This window comes from Oppia nitens, unplaced genomic scaffold (genome assembly GCF_028296485.1).
Source record: "Oppia nitens isolate AA-2021 unplaced genomic scaffold, nextdenovo-longstitch-racon4-pilon3 scaffold5_pilon_pilon_pilon, whole genome shotgun sequence".
Lineage (NCBI taxonomy): Eukaryota > Metazoa > Arthropoda > Arachnida > Sarcoptiformes > Oppiidae > Oppia > Oppia nitens.
Window position 1 is genome coordinate 1,978,472 of NW_026533243.1, and position 27,901 is coordinate 2,006,372.

At 24.3% G+C, this 27,901-nt stretch overlaps 4 protein-coding genes across 10 annotated transcripts; 2 read left to right on the forward strand and 2 right to left on the reverse strand.

Annotated features, from left to right (window-relative positions):
• The first annotated feature begins 951 nt into the window (after nt 1–951).
• Nucleotides 952–2,450, forward strand: LOC128960919 (NEDD8-activating enzyme E1 catalytic subunit-like). The gene has a single exon (XM_054307086.1). The coding sequence runs from the start codon at nt 1,063–1,065 to the stop codon at nt 2,365–2,367; it is 1,305 nt and encodes a 434-aa protein (XP_054163061.1). The 5' UTR covers nt 952–1,062; the 3' UTR covers nt 2,368–2,450.
• Nucleotides 2,451–2,795: 345 nt separating this feature from the next.
• Nucleotides 2,796–3,624, forward strand: LOC128960990 (deoxyuridine 5'-triphosphate nucleotidohydrolase-like). Its single transcript, XM_054307180.1, has 2 exons — nt 2,796–3,136; nt 3,241–3,624. Exons 1-2 carry the CDS (start codon nt 2,846–2,848, stop codon nt 3,571–3,573), a joined length of 624 nt encoding a protein of 207 aa, XP_054163155.1. The 5' UTR covers nt 2,796–2,845; the 3' UTR covers nt 3,574–3,624.
• Nucleotides 3,625–3,860: 236 nt separating this feature from the next.
• Nucleotides 3,861–21,270, reverse strand: LOC128960857 (uncharacterized). Of its 7 annotated transcripts, none has more exons than XM_054307000.1 (6): nt 21,008–21,270; nt 20,046–20,185; nt 9,651–9,750; nt 5,338–5,439; nt 4,979–5,276; nt 3,861–4,918 (listed from the first exon to the last, which is right to left on the reverse strand). In XM_054307000.1, exons 2-6 carry the CDS (start codon nt 20,159–20,161, stop codon nt 4,002–4,004), a joined length of 1,533 nt encoding a protein of 510 aa, XP_054162975.1. In that variant the 5' UTR covers nt 20,162–20,185; nt 21,008–21,270; the 3' UTR covers nt 3,861–4,001. The 7 variants fall into 7 exon arrangements, with proteins under 7 accessions (XP_054162975.1, XP_054162976.1, XP_054162973.1 ...); XM_054307001.1 differs by lacking the exon at nt 21,008–21,270 and adding an exon at nt 20,730–20,882 and having other exon boundaries at nt 4,979–5,261; XM_054306998.1 differs by lacking the exon at nt 21,008–21,270 and adding an exon at nt 20,730–20,882.
• A 3,434-nt stretch (nt 21,271–24,704) lies between these two features.
• On the reverse strand, nt 24,705–27,823 carry LOC128960862 (palmitoyltransferase ZDHHC18-like). The gene is made up of 7 exons (XM_054307010.1): nt 27,242–27,823; nt 27,010–27,170; nt 26,774–26,932; nt 26,557–26,694; nt 26,215–26,476; nt 25,702–26,147; nt 24,705–25,015 (listed from the first exon to the last, which is right to left on the reverse strand). Exons 1-7 carry the CDS (start codon nt 27,580–27,582, stop codon nt 24,825–24,827), a joined length of 1,698 nt encoding a protein of 565 aa, XP_054162985.1. The 5' UTR covers nt 27,583–27,823; the 3' UTR covers nt 24,705–24,824.
• Nucleotides 27,824–27,901: the final 78 nt, after the last annotated feature.

The following is a 27,901-nucleotide window of genomic DNA, read 5'->3' on the forward strand; positions in this document are numbered from 1 at the left end:
TAAGACAATGACTATAATTTTGAACAAACAAATCAATTAATTTTTCGTCACTTTCTTCATAAAACATTTTTAAATTCTTCAGTTTGGGTACTAATACATCACTTTCATCAATAAAATACGACATCTTAGCACCGGTCAGTGTAGTCAAGTTTGGACACAATTTGATTAGTTTTTTATAATTTGTATCAAATTCAGTGCTAATAATCTGCGAGTAACTGCTGGTCAAGAAGTTAATGGCAATCATTTGATTACCAAACTTATGACCAAAATCTTTAAGTATATGTTCGCTAATGTCGTGAAAATTAAGTGAAATCGACGACAAATGATAGCAGTGTTTGGTTATTGTCTTCAATGCAAACTCTCTGTTATTGAACTCACAACTGATCGCAATCTCACGGATGGCTTTACACTTCTTCAGCAGTGATTCGAAGGCTGTCTTATTGATGAGTATTTGTTTATCATTTGAATAGTAGTCTCGTTTGACCATCAATTTGAACAGATTGTCTTTGCCCGATGACTTGTTCTCTACTCGGAGGACACGTTGTCTATTGTAAACTAAATGGCGAAACCTTCGGCAGACAAACTCCAGACGAATCTTCTCTTCAAATGACAGATAAGACAGCAATAGTTCACACAAATCATCGCAAATGACATCATTGAATGTATGGCCGTTTTGATGACCACTTCTTAACATTGAACTCATTTGGTCACTATTTTCTTCAATAACCGATTAGTTGTTATGAATAATACATATATAGTAATACATATAAAGTACAGATTATCACCAAAATTGGTCACCAATTGGTGTTTCATCACATCCTTTCATTGATTATATAATTAAAAAAAATAATAATATAATAGTTACACAATGTGTACATAAATTACATAACAAATTCATAAGTGAGTGTCGATTGCATTAAATTGTTGTAACATTTAATACATTTATATTTTGGAGGCAAATGTTTGTCATAAATGGTAACGTTTTGTGTGAATGACTTCACAATTGATATATCAATACATTATTGTTTGGCAATAATAGTGTGAATCGGTTCCCAATAAGTGATGTCAGCCTTTGTTGAACCACCGAAGCGATGGTCACACATAAGCAAAGTAACCGAAAGAATGGGACCGTTTGTTGTCGACGGGTTTGTGGCCTCACCTCAAGTGCTTGAAATGGTCAGAGAAGTGAGAGTACTGGTCATCGGCGCCGGCGGTCTCGGGTGTGAACTGTTGAAAGACTTGGCACTCATGGGATTCAAGAATATCGATGTCATAGACATGGATACCATAGATCTCTCTAATCTTAACCGACAGTTCCTGTTCCGTACCAAAGATATCGGCCAACCGAAAGCCTTAGTGGCGGCCAAAGCTATTATGGAGCGCATCAGTGGCTGTAATATCATTGCACATCACAAACAAATACAAGACTTCGATGAAGACTTTTATCGTCAATTTCAAGTGATTGTCTGTGGATTGGACTCTATAGTCGCCCGCCGATGGATTAATTCTATGGTCTATAGTTTGATTCAATTTAATGAAGAGACCGGCGATGTTGAGGCCACTGTTCCACTCATCGATGGCGGCACTGAAGGCTTCAAAGGCAACGCCAGAGTTATTCTTCCCGGTTATGGCACACCTTGTATTGAATGCACATTAGATTTGTTTCCACCGCAAGTCAATTACCCGCTCTGTACTATAGCTCACACACCGAGACTTCCAGAACACTGTATTGAATACGTGAAAGTATTGTTGTGGCCAAAGGAGCAACCATTTGGTGATGGAGTGGCCATCGATGGAGACGATCCAAATCATTTGCAGTGGATCTTTGATAAATCACTAGAAAGGGCTCAAGAGTTTAACATTGAAGGTGTTAACTATCGTCTAACACAGGGTGTAATCAAACACATTATCCCAGCCGTGGCCTCGACTAATGCCGTGATAGCGGCCGCGTGCGCTACCGAAGCATTTAAAATAGTGACCTCATGTGCACCACATATGAAAAATAATATGATTTTTAATGATACGGATGGCATATATACTTACACTTATGAGGCCGAGAAAAAAGATGACTGTCTTGTGTGCAGTAATGTCACGAAACAACTATCACTCAAACCGAGTGACAAACTGGAAGATGTTATACAAGTGCTTATCGATGACTATCATATGAGAGAACCGGGAATCGTTACCATCACTAATGAAGGAAAGACAAAAACATTGTATATGAGAAACGTTAAGGCAATCGAAGAATTGACAAGAAGTAACCTCAAGAAATCATTACAAGAATTGTCATTAAGTGATGGACAACAACTCATTGTCGCCGACGTTACGGCTGTTAATTCAAAGACTTTTACTATAAAATACAACTAAAAACTACAAATATTTATGTATTTTAAGGTAAATTTTTCCGATAAATGTAATGAATTAATAACAAGTGATATATTAATATTAATTATATAACAATTTTGTATTACATGTGATTCTGCAATAAAATTTAATTTAATTACTAAATATTTACTGATTTACTTAATTATGTTACCATAAAATAATAATTTGAATTTAGCGCTAATTTTCAATATTATCAATGATTTGTCAAACACTACACTATTTATTGACAATCTCTCAAAAAGGGCTTAACTTTTATATTACAGAAACTTAAAAGTTATGTCATTTTACAAAATATTTTCAATAAAAAAATGATGAAATTTTATGAATAACGTCAACAAATGTTGTGATAAAACTGTTCCCCAAAACAATTGAATCCAATGTTATTATACTGTAATATACCAAACGGTTCACACATTGAGATTCACACTATTTTATGACATTATTATTGTTGACTTAGAATATGGCGCCAAATGTTTACAAAATATTTTGTCACAAAATCGGCGCAAATCTCGTATTGAAGTGTCGTTTGAATCAAACAGAAGATACCATTCATTCAGTTTTTGTTAACATTTGTCGTCAGTTTTCAAGAGATTACACAATGAATACATCGATGAAAGAGTCAGTCAGTAAACTCAGATTTGCCCGATTGTCGGACAACGCCTTTGTTCCGACCCGTGGCTCGGAAAGAGCGGCCGGTTATGATCTGTACGCTGCATACGATGCTGTTGTCCCGAAACGCGGCAAACAAATGGTTAGACAATTACCGTCCGCTTGTCATCATATTTGCCACAAATATCCTCAAAAATTGTTTGACTAAACCATTTGATGTTTTTTTTTAATTATTTTCATCGATAGGTGAAGACCGATATTCAAGTGGCCATTCCTAGTGGTTGTTACGGTCGCGTAGCGCCCCGTTCGGGCCTCGCTTGGAAAAACTCGATCGATGTCGGCGCCGGTGTTGTCGACGAAGACTATCGCGGAAATGTTTGCGTCATTTTGTTTAACTTTGGCGACGAAGACTTTGTGATTACAAAAGGCGACCGAATCGCTCAATTGATATGCGAACGGATAGCGGCCACCGAACTCATAGAGGAGACCACTTTGGACACCACTGCACGACAAGAGGGAGGTTTCGGCTCCACTGGTGTCTCGTTGGCCGCACTGAAGTCGCCACAAAAAGTGTGTTAAATTTAAAAATAAATCTCTGAATGAAGTAATCGTTTTTTAATTAAATTTGATAATTATATTTGATTTGATTATCATTTTTTTATGTCAATTGATATGAAAGTTTAGAAATGTTTTTGCAATTGTTATGCATTTTGAAAATATTATTGAAAACAGTATTTCTGAAAAATGATTTTTATTTGAAACATTTGAACAAAATTTATAAAAATAATAACATTTAAAAATTTCAATTATAAATACTCTTATTATTTACAAAATGAATAAAATTAATTAAATAAATTTTTTTGCCTATCATTTCGCTTATCAATTCAATTAATAAAAAATATACAAAATTAGATCCTATGAAAAACCATTAAATTTCTGGTTAACAAATGGATAAAAGTCGTTAACATTCAGTAACAATAACGACAACAAACATTAAGAATCAATTATCACTTGAGTTTGTTCTGCAAAAGACTAAACTTTGGACTCGAAGACAACCAAAATTTGTCATATTTTATATTATCTGCAAACGGATTGGGGTTTTGATGAATCTTATCATTAGTTGTATTATTGTTTTCCATCTGATGTGTCGCCAAATTGAGACCCGAATGCACGATAGACATCGGTGGCCAAACTTGTGGCGGCGGCCGACTGTAGTCAAGCGGAACCGACATTTGTGGCATTTGGTAACTAAAGTTAACTGTTATATTGATTGGATGTAATATGGGATATGAGTTGAGGTCTGTTTCTTTAGAGCTGATGAGTGGCCCAATGAGAGCCGCGTCCAGCGTTAGTGGCAAATAATAGTTGCCCGAAGGGTGTAAAGCAAATATGGGGACAAACATTGAGGCCGATTGTTGTGTTGAAAGTGATTTGCTCGAAGAGTTGGATGAATAGCCGGATGTTTCGCTGCGGTGATCACTGGCCTGAGTGTTAAGTGAGGATAAACTCGAGTTAGAGATACGTTCGTCATCGATGGTAACGTTGAGCGGTGAGATTGACTTGATTGGCGGTCCGTCGTCTTTCTGGTCGGCCTGAAAACGGTCTTTAATTTCCTTTTTAAAGTTATAAACATTTTGATCAGTGCTTTGTTGGTAATTGTTTGGCACTGGACTTGAAGTCAGTGAGATGTGTGGCGACGACTTTGAGCGTTTTGCGACCGAACTATTGTTTTCTAGCATTTCCCGCAAATGACTGGTCACTACTGGTTTTGGTGTCAATGGTTTTGTTTCGAACAGATCGCTATCCAAATCCATTTTTTCATTGGCCGAAGTGGTCGACTCTGACAATGACGGCGACCGAACTTTGCTTATGCCGTCCAGTATTTGTTGTGAACTCATATCACCATTTTTGACCACTGGATTCACTATTGATTTATTAATGTGTTATTCGTTGATCAAATGGCCAACAAATAATTGATACAAACCTTTTTGAAGTGTTGTCATATGATTGTGAAGATAGTCCATCATTCGCCGACAGAGTCCATCACCAGTGAAAAGACCCTCGATTTCGACGAGAAAGCGTATGGCTTCAGACAGACATTCCTGATATCCCAACCGGTATTGTCTAATCCTTTCTTCGTCATCCAGATTGCAATTTTTGGATAATTCGCATTTGGTGTCATCTGTACAATACTTATGCGACTGCAAGTGCTTCATGTGTTTGATGGCCATCTCAATGATCTCAGTCTTCTCGATACGTCCTCTGCCCTGAAGTGATGAAGACTACAATAGTTTTAATTGCAGTCAATTCAATGGTCTATCAAATGTCTGAACTGAATAATACCTTTTTAAGATAAGAAGTTGGGATCAGTCGACTCAGATCTGCTAAACAATTGTTCATACGATCCCTTCTGCGCTTCTCTATTATTCGATGAGATAATGGATCCTAAATATTAATATCAATCGCCAATTATATATAATATATTTAAAATCTAATATCATTATCATTAATAATTATCTAGAAATTTATTAATATTAATAAAAATTGTTGTTTGTATAATACTGGAAATTAATATATTATATAAACAATATTTTAAGTATATCTATTTAATTTAATATATATTAGAAATTGTATTTATATAATCTATAATTATAATATTTAGATATTGTATTTTATTATATAATAATTTATCAATATTTTAAATTATTTTTATTTAATGTTACCATCGATTAATAATTGATACAGTATTATGCAATTAGTAAAGTTTTATAGCACTAAAGTATATAAAATTTTCAATAACATTGTAAACTATATTATCTTCAATTTTTCCTTCACACACATTACTATTGATTTTAAAATAATTTATCATAAAAATAATTTTTGTAAATATCTAATATGTGACCACAAATAGAGTAGATATTAATACATCAGAATATATTGTAAATTTCAAATTTAAATTAAATTTACCAAATGTTTAGTTGCGAAAATAGATTACAAATTGTTAATTACATTATAAGTTAATAATAACAGGTTATTTGATATATACTGTCAAATGTGTTATTTATAATTATAATAAATTGCGTATATTTATAAATTGGCAATAGATTTATAGTTATATCAATATTTTTTATATGTATACTGTATATATATGCTGTGTATATATTCTATGAGGAAAATTATTAGCACTACCTGTGTTTTGCCGATTTATTTCATAAAAATAAATAACAATTTCTTTGCCAAATAATAAAAACGTGTTTCTAATGAAAATTGCAAAAATAATTTATTGATATAATAACAGAATGAGTGGTGTCTCAGCAATTAAAGTTGTTGGCATCAAATCAAAACTAATAGTCATTTATTTATATAAATATTATGTATATTTAAACAAATTTTTGTCAGACTTGGAGGTCGATTGAAAGACATTTTTTTGAGAAAGTGTTGAGAAAACATATTCTTTGCAATCTCTCGTGTTTTTTCAAGTAAAACACATATACATTATATCCCGGTGTGTGTGTGTGTGTGTGTGTGTGTGTGTGTGATAATGACATTGAAATTATAACTGAATTGTTTAAATATAAATATTACAAAATTTATTATTTAATTTTGTTTAAGTGTCAGATATTTTACTTTCATGAATCATATAAAATATATTTAAATTTAAAATAATATTATATTATATAGGAATATATATTATAGGAATATTTGTTGTTTAAATATATATTATTTATGAGATTTAAGTATTTGCTATCTCGTATAATAATAAAAATATAATGACTAAAATAGGTAATAACTATTATACTAACATATAAAAACAGTACATGTATTTATGAAATATTGATTGTCAGATACATTAACTCATAAAATAAAGTGTTAAATATTATTATACATTAAATTATTATTATAAATGTTAGATCATAATTATTTTTATAAATTACAAGTTTTAAAAATTAGCAAATATATTTAAAAAATTTCTTAGTTTTCAATTATCAAGATTAGATATCGTGAAAAACTTGAATCAATAATAATCTAAATAAATTTGACATATACTGTACTTTATAACAATAAAATAAGTTATTTTTACATAATTGTTTATTTACATAATTTAATTTCAGAATATTATAATATAGAATACTAGAAATTCTAAATTTTAATAAAATTTTTATCTAATATTTATAAAATCTTACAAAATTTTCTTTAATAAATACGTAATAAATAAAGTTATTTAGATAATAAAATAAGGTTTTTAGAAAATTGAATGTATGAAAAAATATATTCAATTATAAATTATATCATATAATCACGTTTTAATACACACGACAATTTCATAATTTATATACTGTATTATATTATATAATAAAAGTTAGTGAAGATAACAGAACAAAATTAATTATTAATACTATTATATAAAATAATTTTTATATTTTATAAATTTTAAAAATTTTATTTATAAAATTGGAAATCATTTGATAAGATATTAAATATCTTTATTATTACAAAATATTTTAAAAATATAATTTATATTATCTATAAATTATACTCATATACAGTTAGTTCATTTATTTATTCATACGATTATATTGTATCATTATTTTGACTATTGCTTTAATTTTTTTTTACTTTTTTAAATACTAAAAATATTTATAATTGTAATGTAGATGTAATTTAGACAAACAGTAAAATTCCTATTTTTTCAATCAAAACAAATTACTTAAATTCAAAGTAATAAAAAGTCTATCGTATAATTTACAGTAATTATTGTCTACAAATCAAATCAAATATTATAGTAATTAGCAAAGTTAAAACTTAACAACAGTTATAATAAGTAATAAACAATAAAAAAAATTATATAATTAATATTTATATAAATATATTACAGTAATTGGAAAATTTATCAAACAATCAAATTATGCATTCATAAACTTAATGTATTGTAAATATAATTATTAGTCTATAGATTTAATTACTCTATAGTTTTAATAAATAAAAAGTGAATAATTATATGAAGGGAAACACCTTGAAATTGTCACAAAAGGACGGGTAGTTATGGTAGTAGTTGTAGACATAACACTATCCTAAAGCTTATAAATTATATGCATGAAAACATCAGTACAGGTAGATTAATATGTATGCAATGCATTATTGTTTTTTTAATAAATAAACTACCAGTGCAATTTATATGGTCGTCCTTTAAAAAAAAGTTACTGAATATCTATTGAATATTACCCGTTTGGGTATTACATTAGTGATGTTGTAATTGTTATCTAAACGTGAATGTCGTTTAATAACAGTGTGTACGCGACACGAGTCACATACTAGACCTTCCCAACAACAACATACATACATACAGGTATACATACAGATATACATACAGATATACATACAGATATACATACAGGTGCTTCATAGAAGAGTCGGCACTTGTTATTTAATATGTCAATCCCTTATATTTTATTATCAAATCTGAAGAGTTATATCAAAAAGGATTTGTCATAATTTGCAGAATTGACACAAATATATAGTTTAAACGTGACTTTCAAAACATAATTCAATGAGTAGTGTGTTTGCATTATAGCAATCATTTTAGATTATTATTACTACTATTAGATAATATATAAATAAATTTATATAAATGACTACAGGCCTGACTAAAAGTACTAAACTATTCCCATTGAAAATTAGTACTTTCCCTATAAATATCAATAAATAAATAAAATCCTTAATTACATATTGCAAGATAAGCAGCAATTGAATGTCTAAAAAACATTTTGTTTGTTTGTTAATAAAATTTAGTGTTAGTTAATTTAAATTTGCAAAATTAATTAAAATAATATAAGTTGAGAAACTTTATTCATATTATTGTTATATTATAATCAATAAATGGCTACAAGGCTTATATTGGTTGAAAATATGGGTCGCTTTTATAGATTTGTAATTGTTTTAGAAAAAAACAAATTTAAGAAAAATAAAAATTAGTTTTTAATTGTTTTGTAATCAAATTATTTATCAAACAATACTACTATTAACTAATATGCCTTAAGTATGACCACAAGTGTCCCCTTCAGAGAGAGAGAGAATAACTGATAAATGAAATATTGTATATAAAGTCAAGTAAATTAATGTCAAATATGAAAAAGTCATACAATTAGACGGTTGGGGTTAAGGATTGGGTGCAACTATCGATTCAGTTATTACTTTAAAGTAAAAATTTGGATCAATTTCTAAATACAACAAAAATGAAAAATTTTTCTTTGTTTTCTTTATGCAAAAATTTTGTTTATTTCCTCAGGTATTACTATAAAATGATGATAATATATATTGTACTGTATATATATATAAATTATATACATGTAAAAGTAATAGCTATATAAATCAATAATAATTAAAATAATATTAAAGTAAATTAATTTATTGATATTGGTTTTCAACCCATTATAGTTTCTTTTCATAATTTTTATAATTATTTCATAACTCAATTGTTTTCACTCTAACTAACAAATTGACAAATATTAGTCTTATTATTATTATTAGTAAAAATGGTAATAAATCTTATAAGTTAGGATAAAAATTATAATTTTAATATTTATATTATTATAAAAATAATTTTAATTAAATTTAATTATTAATTATAATAAAAACCAATTCAATTAAATACATACACGACTCGATGACTTCTTGCGCTGATTAGTCGTGTCCTCGTCTTCAGGAGTATTATTATTATTATTATTATTTGCCATTATTTGAGTAAAGTTTAGATTACTGTTAAAAAACACACAAAAGAAACAAACGATTAAAATTTAAAAAAAAAACAATTTTATAATAATAATAATCAATTATTTCAAGCAAATTATTCAAAAAAGTAATAATTTCTCGTTTCTACTGTAATTTTTATGACATATAGTCACTCTCTAAATGTTTTAATGACATAATCATTAGAATAAATAGAGATATTATATAAGGAAAAACAGAAAAAATATATATTTAAAAATCTATGATTACAAGTAATATATCGTAATTTATTATTATTATTATTATCAACAAATAATTGATTGCTTAGCTTAAAATAAAAGCTTAGTTATTTATCAACAACAACAACAAAAGTTAATTTTTTTTATATAAATTGTATATCAAATTAATAAATTTGTTGAAATATGGTCTAAATTTATTATACATATTAAATTCTGTATAATTTCAACACACAAAATACCTTTTAATAGTGTAACCTGTTTTCCAGTCATATATATATTATATTATAGTTTAATAATGTTTGGCCAGAATTTAAAACATTTTCATCACTACATTAAACACCGGCAAACATATGGAGAATAATAATTAGTTAATTTTTTACAGTTATATACAGTATATTAAATGTTAAATTAAAATCAAATCTGTTACTAATGAGTGATTTTATTTTTGTCAAATAATCGATTATTAATAATAAAAACAAATGCAATACAAGAATTTAGTTGTTTTACTTGAAGCAACTTTTTAAAAGTATAAACAAAATTTTTAAAAATCTATTCACTAATCTAACTAAATGTCTCATTTAATTATAACATATAATTTATATTTTAAAATATTAAATTGTAAAAATTGCTTACGCAATTTAGCCAATAATAAAATTATATTTTACAACATCATTAACAATTGTATATCTAAATACAATTAATTGTAGTAAAATAAATTAAGCATTTAAAAATAATAATAATAATAAACATTTACTTTTTAATAAAAAAATTTAAGATAATATCTGTTTAAATATATATATTATATGTATTTTATTAAAACAGTGATCACGAGAGTGTTGGCTTACATTTACAGTACAGTTACAGCTGGCGTTATGTCAATCATTCAGTAAACTTATATATTGTAAATTAAATTATATATAAATATATTTATATAAATTTATAAAAATAGAAATTTATATAAACTTTATTTATTACACAACGATAAATATAAAAAATCAAATTTATTTACTAAATATCTGATGACAAATTAATATTCAATATATGATATACACTAAATAAATAAATATATATATCTATACTTTAATATTATTAATTTCTAGATTTACAGTTTCCCTCATAACAATGATGAATATATTATAATACATTCAATGACTTATAAATATAATATATAATAAACATCTATTAAAAAGATCTCTTTCAATACATGTGTCAATTAATGTTGTTTTTTATAGAATAAATGCAAATATTTAAATTAAATATTAATCTAATAGAAAATTTGCGATATCTTTAATAAATAACTTTAATATTAGTATATCACAAAAAATACTAAAACAGCAATTGGCAGCTAAACCATAAAATAAATTAGTGACTAAGCAATAGTATAGATTTTTATTATAATATTTATAGAAAAAACAATCCATTATTATTAATAATAATAATTACTTAATTAATAATATTTGGAAAAATAACTCCAACTATTAAAAATAGTAAATTATTAGAATAGTAAGCATTTTTTAATACCATATCTTTTTATTATTATAAGATTTTTCAACTATTATATATATATAAATACAAACAAAAACATATTGTAAAACAATATAAAAAAATACTGATCAGTTTAACAGCATTTAGAAAACAAACTAAAAAGTGTAGGTATACTGTATAACATTTATAAGTGAAATTTAAACATTGACTTAAATTATTATTATTGTTGTTGTTAAATATTTGAATTAATATCCAATTTAAATATTAGTATTTATATGATATATGATAAATACAAATACCCAAACATCATGTCATATAATTTTAATTATTATTGAGATAGTATTACTACTATAGTAGTGTTTTCACAGTTTTTATATTTATTGGCAAAATTCAGTTCATACCGGTATTTGACTCTCAATTTTTAAGGAAATGATCGCATGATAAGTGCAATGAATCGTTTATATATTTGTGGCAATTAAATTAAATGATTTTATTTTGAAAATACACAGTAGATATCTCTCTCTCTCTCTCTCTCTCTCTTGATAAATATCAAATGCCATTTATTTATTAGATTATCAAATTAAATATATATATATATACAGTATATAATATCATATTAATTAAATAAATAAAAATATCATTTATAATATACTGTATGTATAGTGTGTCTAACGTAATAACAAACAAAAATCTATTAAAATAAATGACACGTGTTTTCGATTAATTTTTTCAGACATAAAAATTAATTAAGTAATTATAAAATATTATTATACAATCGACTAAAAAATTAAAATAATTATAATTTAATAATTATATAACATATTTTTTAAAAAGACTAAATAATATATACTGTATATAAAGTACAGCCGATTTTAAAAATATAAGTGTCAGATATATATTAAATAAAAATATTATCATATGTTAAAATATGTTAGTTCAATAAATTTAAAAATAAATAAATATATGTGAAAATTGTTGATTAATTACTAATATGTAAAATAATTTTTCTTTCAAATTCTTCTTAACTAAAATATTTAGTCTGTATATGCGCTAAAAATATGGATATGAAATGCAAACTTATTTTTTAATAATTATATATAGATATGGATAAGTATGCGATGATTTCACACATTTTAAAAAAATTGATTCAAAATTTTTGGTAAAAAGTCTATCCTATAATCAATGAGACAAACAAAATTGTATGGAAATATATAATCATAATTTTTATACTATAATTTGCAATTTTTTTTAAAGTACTATATATTTAATTGCATTTTATTAATAATGTTGTTCACTACCCGTACAATAATCAAACAGTTATATAACATGTATCAATACAATTATTATATCATTTTTTTGTTACTATCATTTTAATAATATATACTATATATATATACAGTGTATCTTAAAAGGAAAATAACTAAAATATGTGTTTAACTCATTAATTATTTTGCAAACATTATATTATTTAAACCGTTGTTAATTGATAACAAGATTTTCTAATTTTTTCTTATTATACATTTATAATTTTGTAGTAATATTCATCGATAACTATATTTTAACTAAAAATAATAAATAACTAATAATGCTTAAATAATATACAGTAATAGTTTTCAATTTTTACTGAAATTATATATAATTTAATTACAGTATATTAAATAAAGGAAATGAAACTAAAAAAACTTGAACATTTCATTTAAAAATACATTAATATATATTTCATATGTTTTTAGTTTTTATTATAAATAAAATGACTAAATATATATATATATATATACTGTATATATAAATTGTTGGCAAAAAATTTGTGTCAATACAAAAAATGTCTTTTTCTACTTTATTTAACTTACTTATAACTAAACACTTGTGTATTGAAAAAACCGTATTCAAGAAATATTTATCATAAAAAATGTTTTTTAAAATTTTATTTTATCATTATTCTACATCTACAGTATATTAATTATTACAACACGTATAATATATCACATTTTACATAATATTAAATGCATTTATTAAAAGCAACAAAAAAAATCTATATTTAGGTTTCAAATGACAGTTTAATTTTGCATCACATGTACTGTTGTTACTGGCGTTGTATTGTCATTGAAACTAATAGACTAAGTTATCATTGAACTACCAATAAGTGGAAAAATGTATTAATACTATTGAATTGCTATTTAAGATAATCATGGATTGTCTGCAAGTGTAAGGGGAACGGGAGTATATATATATGGGTGTATATAAAGGTGTATATAAAGATGTTGTCACGTTTTCTATAATATAGCAATTATTTGTCATTCATATGTCTTAATTTTTTCCTCTGATAACACCATTAATTGATATCGAGGTTATAGTCTCGTAAATGGTTAGCCTTGGATGTGTTGTTTTCGATACGATACATTATCTACCTTTCCCTCTTTACTCACCCAATACTACTGTACTATCAAGTGATAACTGTGCAATTTATGCTGGTATTAGCATTTATGATATACATATATATATATATATATACCAGGGTTGGAAAAATACAAGGTTTTGAATTATGACTTTGTATAGTACAGTATAATGTAAGCTAGTATTATACAATTTCAAAAACTAATATATACTATGTTAAAAAAATTTATTAAAAATATAATTGATAGAAAATGCATTATTGTTATAATAATCGTCGTTTTAAATAATTTAAATGAAATAATTTAAAATAAAAATATTAAATCTATATTTATTATAAAACATGGCTTACTTTTCTTATATCAATACTTTTAACATTAGGTGACACTAAATTTTGTTTGTATACAAAATTAACAATGTATTATACATTGTATTATACATTGTATTATACATTGTATTATACAAGTACTTTGTCTCTGCCAACACTGATATATACTGTAAATTTATATAAAAAATAAATTTCACAAACAGTTTATAACATATAACCAGATATGACTTGATTTTTGCTATATGTTATCGCACGTGTTTCAATCATTATTAATAAAAATTGTTAATAAAATTAATATACATTTGCATTGAATTAATGCCAATGAATATTTTTTGCACAATAATAATACATTTAAAAAATATGTTGAAATAAAAAATAATATTTTTTTTGTTATTTTCTACCCCACAGTATCTAATAATTCGTACACAAAATTTGTTTAATCTGAGAGTCCAACAAATATTGAGTGCAAAACTATATTTTTAAAACTTTATTTTATTGGTCACATATTAATCAAACAAAAATTATAATATTTTACTTTATATATGTATCATATGTACGAATAATAACACTATTTTGTTATTTAGTTACTTATCTGAGACTATTAGGTTGTATAATAAATGCGAGACCTAATTAACATATTTATATGAAATAATATTTATATTTTAAAAAAACATATCTAAATATTTATTAGCTTTAAGGAAATTATGCAAATTGTAAAAGCAATATCACAAGACATAATTATAATTATATCGATTTAAATATATATTTTAAATTAAAAACAATAATTTTTTGTATAAAAAAATGATAATTATATAATAACTAAATACTAAATTTTTAAACAGTATTTATAATATAATAACAAAGTTATTATTATTATTTTTTTTGCTTACAAATTATAATATGAAAGCGTGATATTTGAACTTTTGAATGCAATAGGAAAGTCAAAAAAAATTAATTACTATTTGATAAGAAATTTATTTTAGTTTTATTTTATTAATGTTATATTATTATTATTTATTTGTTTTATTTGTTTGTTGAAAACATAATTATCGTACAATTGATCGGTCTTTATATGTATAATATAGTATAAATGCAAACTCTCTCTCTCTCTCTCTCTCTCTCTCTCTCTCTCTCTCTCTTGGATAGATGTCAATGAAAAATAATGAATTGCTATTTATTTTAATATAATAAAAAAATTAATTATAATTTATTTGTAATCAAGAGTACATGTCATGGTAAGAATTTATTTATTTTCTTATAAATATTGTAATAGATTACAATAGATTCTTAAAATAATAATAAGTATTAATATATAATAAACTTTTAAAAAATTAAAAATTTTGAATTATAATTACTATCATTAAACACATATTTTAGAATTCAAAATAATAAATGTCTATTTTATAAATTTTTTTATAAATAATTTATATATTTATTATTGTAATTTCTTTAAATTTCTTGTTGTAAATAATAAAATTTTATAATAATCTGTATTATTTGATTAAATTTAATTATTAATAATAATAAAATGAACAAATAATAATAAAATGAACAAATAATTTATAAATTATAGTAAAATACAATATATTACTGTAATAGATATAATATAATTTTAGATAGTATTTTTTCATATAAAAAATTGTTGAATCAATATTTGTTTTTTGTGAACTTAGATTTAATAGAAAAACCGTTACATAATATATTATGCAACAAATATATTTAATATCAAATAAAAATTATAATAAAAGATTTCTAAATAGTTTTTATTATTAAAGACAATAGTTTTATACATATAATTAGATACTGTTTGTTGTGTATATTGTATAACAAAAATAAGTTTTTAGAAATTATGTCAATTTTAATAATAAACAAAATTTATCTGAAACATTGCAATTTTATCAATTAAACAAACAATAAAATAAATTCAATTAAAAATTATTTAATAGCCTAAATATTCATTTTTTTTATCATCTACATAACTATTTTACATGCATTCAAAAAATATATATAATGAAATTTTTGTCCTTTTAGAGGTTATTTGAAAAAATAAAAAAAATTGTGTATAACAAATTTGTGGCAATTAAAACTAATAACTCATTAGTGACTATTATATAATATGTAATAAAAACATTTGTTTTGAAAACCTTTTTTTCCTAACAAGTATTGTATAATAAACTTTGATAACTTAATTAATTAAACTCAAATATTTAATTAGATTATTGAACTCAATAACAAAACACTTCACAGATTAGTCAAACATATATAATAACGTATAAACTATACAAACATTAGAAAAATTCGGTAATTTTCCAACAAATTTGCTACAAATACATGTGTTTGCGCTTATTTTTCATACTTATATTATACTGGTTGTGGTGGTTATAAATATGATATTATTTTTGTTTATTATACGTAACAATAATAATAACATTATTATTATAGCAAATTAAATTAAAATTTTATTATCTTTTCTTTTTTTTTGGTGATAATACAGTACATTATGTTTGTTTACTATTGAAAATAATAATAGAGAATAAACTTTATGCTAATGTTGCAAACAATATGTTTCTATACATAAATATACTCAAACGTAACTAATACAGTACAGGAATGTTAGACAATAATAACTATGATTGGGAAGGGTATGATTTATTGTGTGGATACAGTTCCTCTTTATAATTCTATGTAAAGAGGAGAAAGAGATTCAAACAACAACAGGAAAAGTAGAGACAATCCTTTAACAACGAGTAGAGTATATGTTAATTAAAATGTTTTTTTTTTATATATAAATAAGGAAACATAAGTTGATTAGTGATAGTAATGAAAAAGTAATTGAAAATTGGCGTTAATTTAGATAAAACTATTAAAACAGTTATTTTGAAAACAGTTTTTTTGTGGTTAAATATCCCGTCCTATGATTGTATGCATTTGAATCCAATTGTTATATTATTATATATATTCTTTGAATATATTTTAACTAAATTATTCTGCTGTTATAATATGGCAAATAAATCGGACATTTTTTTTATTAATATTTAATAGTTGTAATTAAAAATCCTTGAGTTGTGGGACACGTGTACTGAAACACAATTATATTAATATTATGATACACTGTCTTATGGAGTAATATTATATTATGTTTTAGTAGATAAATACAATTTCATAACTATTTTATTATAATTACATTCCACTCAAGTTTTTTTTATTAAGTTAAAGATATGAGATATATATATAATAATGTAATCATAATTTCAAATATTAATAATAATCATATACTTTCCTACCTATTATATCATATTATTATATAATTTATTGTAAGTTATAACAAATAAGTTTTTATGTATAACAACAAAAATTAGCATATGTAATTTCTATTTTAAAAATCAGTTTTAAAAATTTATTTCATTAGTATAAGATAAACAAAATTTGGGTCAAATATAAAACAACAACAAAAATAATTAAATAAATAAAAAAAATTATATAAATTTATTACTTGCCTATCAATAGGGTTAATCAAATTGAGTAAATGCATTTTTAAAACATAAATAGTTAATAATCATAATTTTTAATAAACAAGAGTTCAATAAATTGTGATAAACTAGACTTGAATTTTATTAATATTTCAGGAGTTTTTAATAAAATGTTTATCTTAAAAATCAATCGTTGTTTTTATTTTGTGGTATAATATACAGTATTTTATTATAAATAGTTTACAGTAATTTTTGTCATTGAAAGCTATCTTTTACTAATTACTCATTTGATATCTATTTAGTTATTGTGATTTCATTGATTCGCTATTTATGACAATTTATATCTTTAAAAAAAAATAATTATCATTTATAGAATTTTTGGAAAAACTAAAAATATAAATTAATAATCTTTTTTTTTAATTTATAAGACAATAAAAAATGACTGAAAAGTTTGAAGTTATACTATTTATGGATAAAAATGCTTTTAATAAATGTTTATCTAAATTTTTTAATTTTAATTTTAATACTTCTAATCAAACATTTCTAATATACAAATTTTATTGATATGCCTAATGGGATAAAATATCAGGATAAAAAAACAAACAAAACAAAATTACCATTAATCAAATTACTAGTATTTTTGCCAAAAGTTTAAAATGACAACAATTTTATCGATGACATTTTTATAATTATGCCATAGAATAGACAAACAAGTTTCAATTAATATTAATATTTATTATTATTAAAATTATATGAAAAAAATTAAACATTTGATATGTTATTAATTTATAAATATATTATTTAAATATAAATGACTATTTTCTGTATATTAGTTATGTAATCAATAAACAAAAATCTCAATCTAATCTTAAAGTATAAATGAACTTAAATATCGTACTAATTTTTTTGAGTCTCACTTTAGACATAATTTTATTACAAAACACGCTTTGTTTGGACAAAAAACATATAAAAAGATTAAAATATTGTATAATTTATTGCATGTGAAACGATAAAAATTGTTGATATTATAAATATATTATTAATAATAATAATAATAAACAATATTATTATTTAAAAAAGCCATGTGAAGCTCTAATGATTCACTGATATAAGCATTTAGTGATTAGTTTTTTGGTAATATTTTTCAAAACAAACTTTTATAAATAAATACAGCAAAAAACTATAAAAGACTGAAAAATGTTATATATGTATATTGTTTAAAAATGCAAATTATATTTTGTAATAAATAATAATTAAAAATTTTCTAAAAAAATTCTGCTGAATCATAAAATTTCCAACAATTTTGACTAATAGATATTTCAGTAACAAATGTATAAATAAATGTAGTTTTTATACAAATATAAAATTTATTCTCAATATTTATATGTATTTATTATTTTCATTATACAGTAATTGCTGTTCAAACATATAAAAATTGTATTTTGCAAATGTTGCTGAAAATCATATATTAAATTGTTTGAAACATTCAACTATACATTATAAATATTGAGAATAAAGTAAAAATAATATAAAATTAAACAAATTAAAAATCAACAGATATAACACTATATAGATTACATAAAAATATATACCGATAACACTTTAATAATATACAGTAATATTAAAATTAATTAATTTTGCTAAAATTTAATTATTGATTGTTGCCACAGTATATATATATATATATATATATATATATATAKAGAGAGAGAGAGAGAGAGAGAGAGAAAGAGATAACCAATTAAAAGAGACAAAATAGAGGTATAGATAAATAAATAAGAAATTAAATTACAGAATATTTTGTTTTTAAAAACAGATAATGTATTTTCTAATATATTATGGTTGTCTAACAAGTGTCAAACATAAAATTATAGAAAATATTATTATAATAATCATCATTATTGTATTATCGGATACTATTAATAAATAATTAAATTTACAATAAAATTTTACTATAATATTAGCGTTACTAATAGTATATTAATATTAAAATTATCTTTTATTTTATAATTCTTATTAAAGTTTATTTCACTCTCAGATTATTTATAAAAACTTTTATACAAATTACAAATAAAAACATTACAATTGCAAAATTCTTGACACAGAATATTCTTGATATGTCATTGTATTAGTTATGCAATTGTCTTCAAATGGCATTCAAATTACTATAGAAATAATTATTTTTTTCGCACGAAATATTCATTAATTTAATTATTTAATGTTTATATATATATATATAAACTGTGTATAATTACATTTAACTTGATTAATGAACTATTAAATATTTTATTTTGTTGTTGTTGTAGATAATTGATTTTTCAATTTGAATAATAAAACATACACACAGACATATATATACTAAAAATAATATAATTGTAAAATAGTTTTTTTACGATACAACAATTGGCTTACCTTTCAAATAGTTTCTTATTATTGAAGGGTAAGTGTTGTTGAAACCAATTTTGATTCACGTATTGCTTGCCATCGGATACACAGTTATTGTTCAAAACTAAATTAGTATTATCCATAGTTGTTTTATTTTTATTTTTTAACTGTAATTTAAAAAAATTATTATTATAACTTATTTGATAAAAGTAACAAGTCTATATATATATATTTTTTTTTTATAAATATCATAAATGTTTGAAACAAATGTGTTAAAAGTTATAAAAAATATTCAATACTAACAACTACTGTAGTGAGTTAACAGTTTATATATCAATATATATACTATTGGGAAATACTAGTATAAATCTATAGTACAATATGTTTCACTGGTATTTCAAAATCACAATAAATCGATATTTATTTTTCTCAAATTTAATTATTAAACGTTTGAATCAAATATATGTAGTGTATATATATTTATAGCTAATACACACACAAATATGCTACTATTTTTATATAGTCAGTGTTAGTTATTGATAAATTTTTTTTTGAATAATCAGCAAAAATAAAAACTGTGAACGATATTATTATTATTATATATACTGGTACATTAATAAGTACTATGCAATACAGTATAACATTTGCTTAATAGTATAATAATAATAATAATAATATTATTATATATAAATTTTATATACAAGTATATACCGTTTATTATATATACAATGATAGGGTGGATGTGATAGAGTTTTGGCACACATTCAGCACTACAGTTACTCTACTATACAGTAAATTCAATTGAAAAAACACTTGTATTTTAAAATAGAGAGTCCAATAGCTATTACTTGTTAGTTTTTTCTCTCTCTCTTTATGTGTTATAACTTATAAGTTATATATTATTATTAAATATATATATATATATCTATTCATCGAGTCTTTCACTGAGAGACTGAACTCATGTTTATATTGAATAAACGATTTTATACCTCAAATATAATGTCTGCAGTTGTCTGACATTGAAAATACTTGTTGCCTAATGTCGTAACACAAGTCTCTCTCTCTCTCTCTCTCACAGTCTCTGTTGCCGATGATTACGCAACCGATCCAATGGTGCAGTTGTGCCGATGCGTGTGTGTGTCAGCACAACATAACAGTCCTCTCACTAATACAACAATAACATCGATCGTTAGTAAAACAACAAAAAAGTTAAGGATTCTGTATATTCTGGTTAATGAATAGCACAAACACATACATAGTTTGAAGAAAAAAATAAATAAAAGCAATTTATTGTCAATCAAATATCGATTGCTAATGCTTTATGTATGTATTTTTTCACTGCATATGTATAGTACTGTATAGTCAAATATAGACATCATTATGAAAATGGATAAGTGCTTCTCCAGTAAAGGTAGCAGATATGAGAAGCGCACAACATATCATTGTTGCCATCAGTTTAATGTTAATTTTTGATGAAATGATTTTTGCAGTCGACTCTTTAGTTTACTTCAATTACTCGATCAGACAGTGAGAGTCCGGTTGAAATCGGATTATAAGCAACTAAAACAACTAAACTATATCAACAAATATATATATATAATCTCTCTATTTGTTTGTGTTTACTGTATTTATAGTATGTTTATAAAAGCAAATTTTCTGTGTATCTTATAGTATCATAACGTGATTTTTTGGCGTTTAAATTCCGCATTTATTGTATACCATATTAGTAATGATAATATACTGTATTTATTAATATTAAATATTATTGACATTTCAGATTAATAGTTTGTATTAGCTATTAACAGTATTAGCCATTTTATGTGAGATATGGACCATATGGTATAAAATTTGTAAATTGTATTATTAAAATATGCAAAACACTGTTTTAGAAAAAATAAAAGAAAATCTATTCATATATTTAACAAAAACATAAAATTTACAATATTTAGAAATGTATAAAAAATATATGAGTTATTATATTACATTTATTTTGTAATGAATAAAACTAATTGTTAAATCAATGTCAATAATATATATAAATATAATTTTGCAATTTCTATTGGGACAGTCGGTTCAGTTATTTAGGACACACGACTATTTTCCGGGTGATCACATATCACCTGTACTGACCCCATACACACATACAATTAACCAATGGTCCATGGCCAATATTTCACGCTAGCTTGTAATTTATAGTTTTGTAAATAATTTTTAAATATAAACACACATGAAGTGACAGTCAAAAAACTAATACAATCATTAATTACTAATAAATCAAACATTTAAAAGTTGCTGACTTAAGCTTAATGAAAATTAAACAGTAAATGTTTTTAAATAAACTTTTCATATACAGTAAATATTTAAATTTTGCATTTTCTATATCATTATAATAGTTTTTCTTCTATTTTTTAGCTTTATAACAATAATTATAAATATAATATAATTTAAAAAATATAAATATTTTATTATCATGAGTCATGACACTAATCAATGTAATAATTATAATGTAAACATTTTATAAATTAACCAGCATCCTTAAAAATATTTTTTTGAATATATATTTACTTAGATTTTGAAAATTTTCTTAAGTTCACTTAAAATAGCATTGTTCATTTTTGTAATTAACAAAAATAAGACGTCATTATATTTAATTTTTTATATTATTATAAATTTGATTTAATTTATAAACACAACTATAGAATCAGTTTATTATGTTTGGTATTATTTATAATTTGAATATTAATTAAATTAATCATTTTATTAAATAATATTTTTTTTGTATATGCAATTTCTTTTAATCACTTCAATGACTTTTAATTATCCAAAAGCCTATTATAATAAATTCATAAATCTGATTAATTATATTATTAAATAAAATTGAACTAAACAAAAAAATACAATTCAATGTGCAATTAATCTAATAATAAATTAATTAAAAAGTTTACTGGATTTTGTTTGGCTATATAATTGTTGTGCAATCAATATTTATGCTAAATCTATCTTATTGTAAATAAATTATAATTTAATAATAATAATATATATATGTATCAAATCTGATAACAATTTAGTTAAATAACAACTACAGTGTGTGTATTTTAAAGTTGCTACTATATTAAAAAATAGTGCATCTGACAAATGTGATCCGGGTAAATTTATTTTTGCTAAACTTGATTATATTAAGCTAGCAAATCAAAATGAGTTGTTTACAATCTTGTTTTTTTATTTAGCATTTTTCAAATATGCATTAATTATAAATACTTTTAAACCTGATTTTTCATAAACTTATTTCGAGACTAACCATAAATAGCTAACTATTGGGTAAAAATGACAGTATTTATCGCTTATAAGTTATAACTAAATAACACTCTCATTGAATCAGAAAACTGTAGATATTTTTCACGTGTGGATCAAATGATAGAAATATTAAAAACACTATTAATATCTCTTTTATAATATTGTAAAATAATTAATCAATTGACATGCGAAACATGTTTTCACAGAAAATTTTTTGAATTTCACATTTTGTCAACAATTAGCTTTACTTTTGCATTGATTTTGTTTTATTTGAGATTTTTACATATACTTCTTTCATTAGATTTCAGTCAGAATAATAAATCTATTATTTATAATTTATATATATAGACATACATTATATAAGTATATATAAATTTTTATATAATTTTAATATACTGTATATATATTTACAGATAAAATTTAAACAGTATAGAAATTTGCGTCCAAAAAAAATCTTTTAGAAATAATTTCTCTTTAAAACCACAGACTGTTTCGTTGATATAAATAATATTAATAATAGATTATCAGACAATAAATTTGTTACATTAATTATATACAGATTGATAGCTAATTTGTTTGTTTTTTTTTTGGGGAGGGGGAGGAAATAGAGAATCGATGTATACATACAATAATTTAACATAACATATAGTAAAAATGAGGTATTATACTGTATAATAATGACATGAATATTATGTTTTAAATTTTTTCCTACTGTATATATATAGATAAATTATTAGTAAAAAATAATACACTTGTGAGCAAAATTAATAAAACAATTAAATTGTTGTTATTAGTATTATTATTGAAGACATCGCTAATATTGGCTAAAAAATACTTTTTTATAAAATTAATAAAACTAAAAACTTAGTATTCATGTATACAAATTGTGTGGAAAATTGGAAATATCAGTAAACAAAATTGCACTCAATATATATATTATGTAGACTAATTGACAATATAAAATGAGACAATGTAATGTAAATTATTGGAATATATGATATTTTTTAGATTATTTATATAATAAAAATATAACATTATTTAAGTCTATTAGCTTTTATGACAATATAGTTAACAATTTTAATTTCTATAAATTCTATGCGTAAATTTTAGATAAAACAAATTACAATTAAAAATATTACACAAAAAATACAAACAATGTCTCATTTTATGTCAGAAAGTCTATGTATATAATTATATATTTACTGTATATGAATCATATATATATATAGAAAATAATATACAAACAATTGTAAAAATAAATAACAAATGATTTAATAATTTGCTAACAATTTGTATAAGTTATTAATATATCCCGTTATGATCACAATATCAAATCATTAAAAATTTTTTAGTTGGTTGTATTGTCGAATATAAAACAATTTAAATATCATATAATATAATAATTATTTGTTAGCCTAATATCAATAAAATTTATTATTAAAAATTGATATAATTATGTCAAAAAACACTAAGTAGTAGACAATCGTTAATCTGCTGTCTGACCCAAATCTCTTAGACAGTGCTTTGTTTCATATATGAAACTAAGCTTATATTGTGTTGACTTCTTGATAGAGATCCACCTTTTTGTATAGATTTGTTTGCGACATCCGAGTCATACGATTGATCGCACAATTGATCCATTATATGATAGGATGGCAATCGGTTTAACGTCGAGTAATTTGGCTTCAATTTGTTTGCATTGCCTGTCGATTCAAAATTCATTAATAAAAATAGCTATCAATTAGTTTATGTAATCATTTTTGACGAAACATTATTATATTAGTAGACATTCATTTAGATGGATAGTTAAATATTTGACAAATATTTTGTTTCAGAGAAACAATACTCACAAAAAAGATCTGGATTTTAGGTTTTTTTGAGTTATTTGTTACATAAGTTTATGTTATTGATAGGGATGTGAAGTAACATTACTTCTATATACTGGAGAAGAGAGAGAGAGAGAGGGAAATAGGTGTACATTAAGGGAATGTTAGATAATGTTTCAATTAAGTGCATAATTAACATTTCAATCATAACTAAATAGAGTTAAGAAAAAATTAGCTTAAAATTAATACACAAAGAAATGAAAATTGTTGACAAAAAAATATTAATCACAAAATGCAATGAAATGAAAATACAAAACTTAATAAAAAGTAATATAATAATAAAAATAAATAAAATAAAATATAAAATCAATATAAGATAAAATTTATAAATAAATAAATTAGATGTTATTTACATTGTAAAATAAGCATAAAAATTATTGCTCGCTTAAAATACAGTACAGTGAAAATTAATAAAAATCAGTGTTAATAAAAGTATAAGAAATTAAAATATAAATAAAACATAAATTAAAAATCGAGTTAATCGTTGACAACATCAGTCGTACCATATTGTGTGTGATGTTGATTACGCGGCAGAGAGTTATAGTTGCCGTTAGCATTGGGAGTCATATTAGCCGTCGCTTGTTGTCTATATGGTTGGTGATGATGATGTTGATGCTGTTGGGGCTGCTGTTGTTGTTGGGATGGTTGGTGATGATGATGTTGTTGTTGTTGTTGTTGTATCACACGATGCTGTTGTTGCGGATAAGGAGCGGGTGATTGGTGTTGATGCTGTTGATGATACAGTTGTTGCTGTTGAAAGTACTGATCGGCTATAGATTTGGTGCCTAAAGCGCCGGTAGGTGTTTTGGGTGGAGGATTCATTGATGCGCTTTGATTTACATCTGCACGACTGCTTCTTGGCTGAGATGACTGTTGTCTATTGAGATCGCGAGCCCTTTGGGCTGATATATACTGTTCATCTGTTATAGGACTTCGACTATCGATAAGACTAAAATAATAATAAAATAATATAAAATATACTATCGGTTATAATTATAGCATTAATTATGACAAACCTTGGAGTATTGGGACCGCAAAGTATAGAACAGCAGTTCTTATATATAGATCCTCTAGAAAATGGATTTCTCACAGAATGGTTGCGTCGCGAGGAAAACGAGCCCTTAATGTCCTCATTAGTAGTTTGATTGGAAGTCGTCAAATAAGTGTGAAATCCGGCCAAACCCAGTATAGACCAAACACTAAAAAAGCATATTATGCCGACAACAATACTGGTAGGGCTGGCCTTTATAGCATCCAATATTGTCTTGCCTTTTGATACTAAAAGTACAAACATATAGTAATAATAATAACATAAGAGTTTAAAAAATTATTGACAAAAAAAATAAATAAAATCATACATAATATGAGATGAGTTATAATACAAGCGAATACAAAAACACACAAAAGTGCTAAAGACATGATAAACATATAAAAATAGCGATAATTTCTTTTGCCCACACAGTTGCCGACCCACGGACAGTGGTGGTCAAAACGCTCTAAAAAATTTTATTATTAATTTTTTTTTATAAAATACAAATCAAATGACTGAAGCGGACACACTGTGCCGACACATACCGACACAATTATCGCATAAACTACAATGAGAGGCTCGCGGCGGTCGAAATATTTTACACGTAAAACAATACTTTAATTTAATCGTTTGATTATTGATAACAATCTCTTTGGTACGCGGAGGAGGTCTATATGTTGGCGAGTTTGACCCATTGGGTACCTCTGTGTAAAACATAAAGGATTAATTGAAAGATAAAAAACAAAATACTAATATATTAGTCAATGTTTAACTCAATTACCAATTTGTCGTTCAGTATCTGCTGCCTCCTCGGGTGTGGCCCGCGGTATTATACCGGGATCTGTGAAACTGGTTCTCAATAATGTACACAAAACAAACAAGAATAGTAGTGCGGCTACAGCTGGAATCGCTGGACTTATTTCGGTGGCCAGATATGGGCAACTGATTCCGATAAACAAATGAAATTGTGTTTAATTAGTTATTACTTTGAAATTAATTATTTAATTACGTACTCGAAGATGAAGAATAGAGAACAAGTAATAAGGATAAGAATAATTGTAAAGTAAAAGACGGATATTTGTTTGGCCATAACTATGCGTCCGTCGCAGTAAAAGCGATTACGACCGGGAAATATATGCCACTTCTTCTTATTGTATTTGGACACCACTTTGATTTGGCCGTTCACGCGACCACTCGACGACTTATGTTGAGTAGTGTCGTACCGATCCATAGACGAAGACACGCCTGTCATCGATGGACTAATGGCTGACGAGTGTACCGATGACTTCTTCGGCTTTGTCTCTCTAGTGATTAACTCAATCGATGTCAACGACTGAGGCGATGATGAAGACATTGAGAGATATTTATCACTGGTTTTTATTGAGTCTTTAAATTAGCAGAATTTGCGGTAATTGTCACTACTTTGTTGATGAAGTTATCCTTTAATGACATCTCATGTGGCACTCGTGTGTATCAATTTGTGACACCATTTAATATGACATCCTTTTCATTACATCAAAACATCAAACAATTGACAACATATTCAATACATTTGACAAATGCTTTCAAATAAAATAATTTCAATATATTTGTTGAATAACTTGTTTTCTTTTTGTTAACAAAATATCATATTTTAAGAGTATTTTTGAATGTTTTTTAAACAAATATTTCAA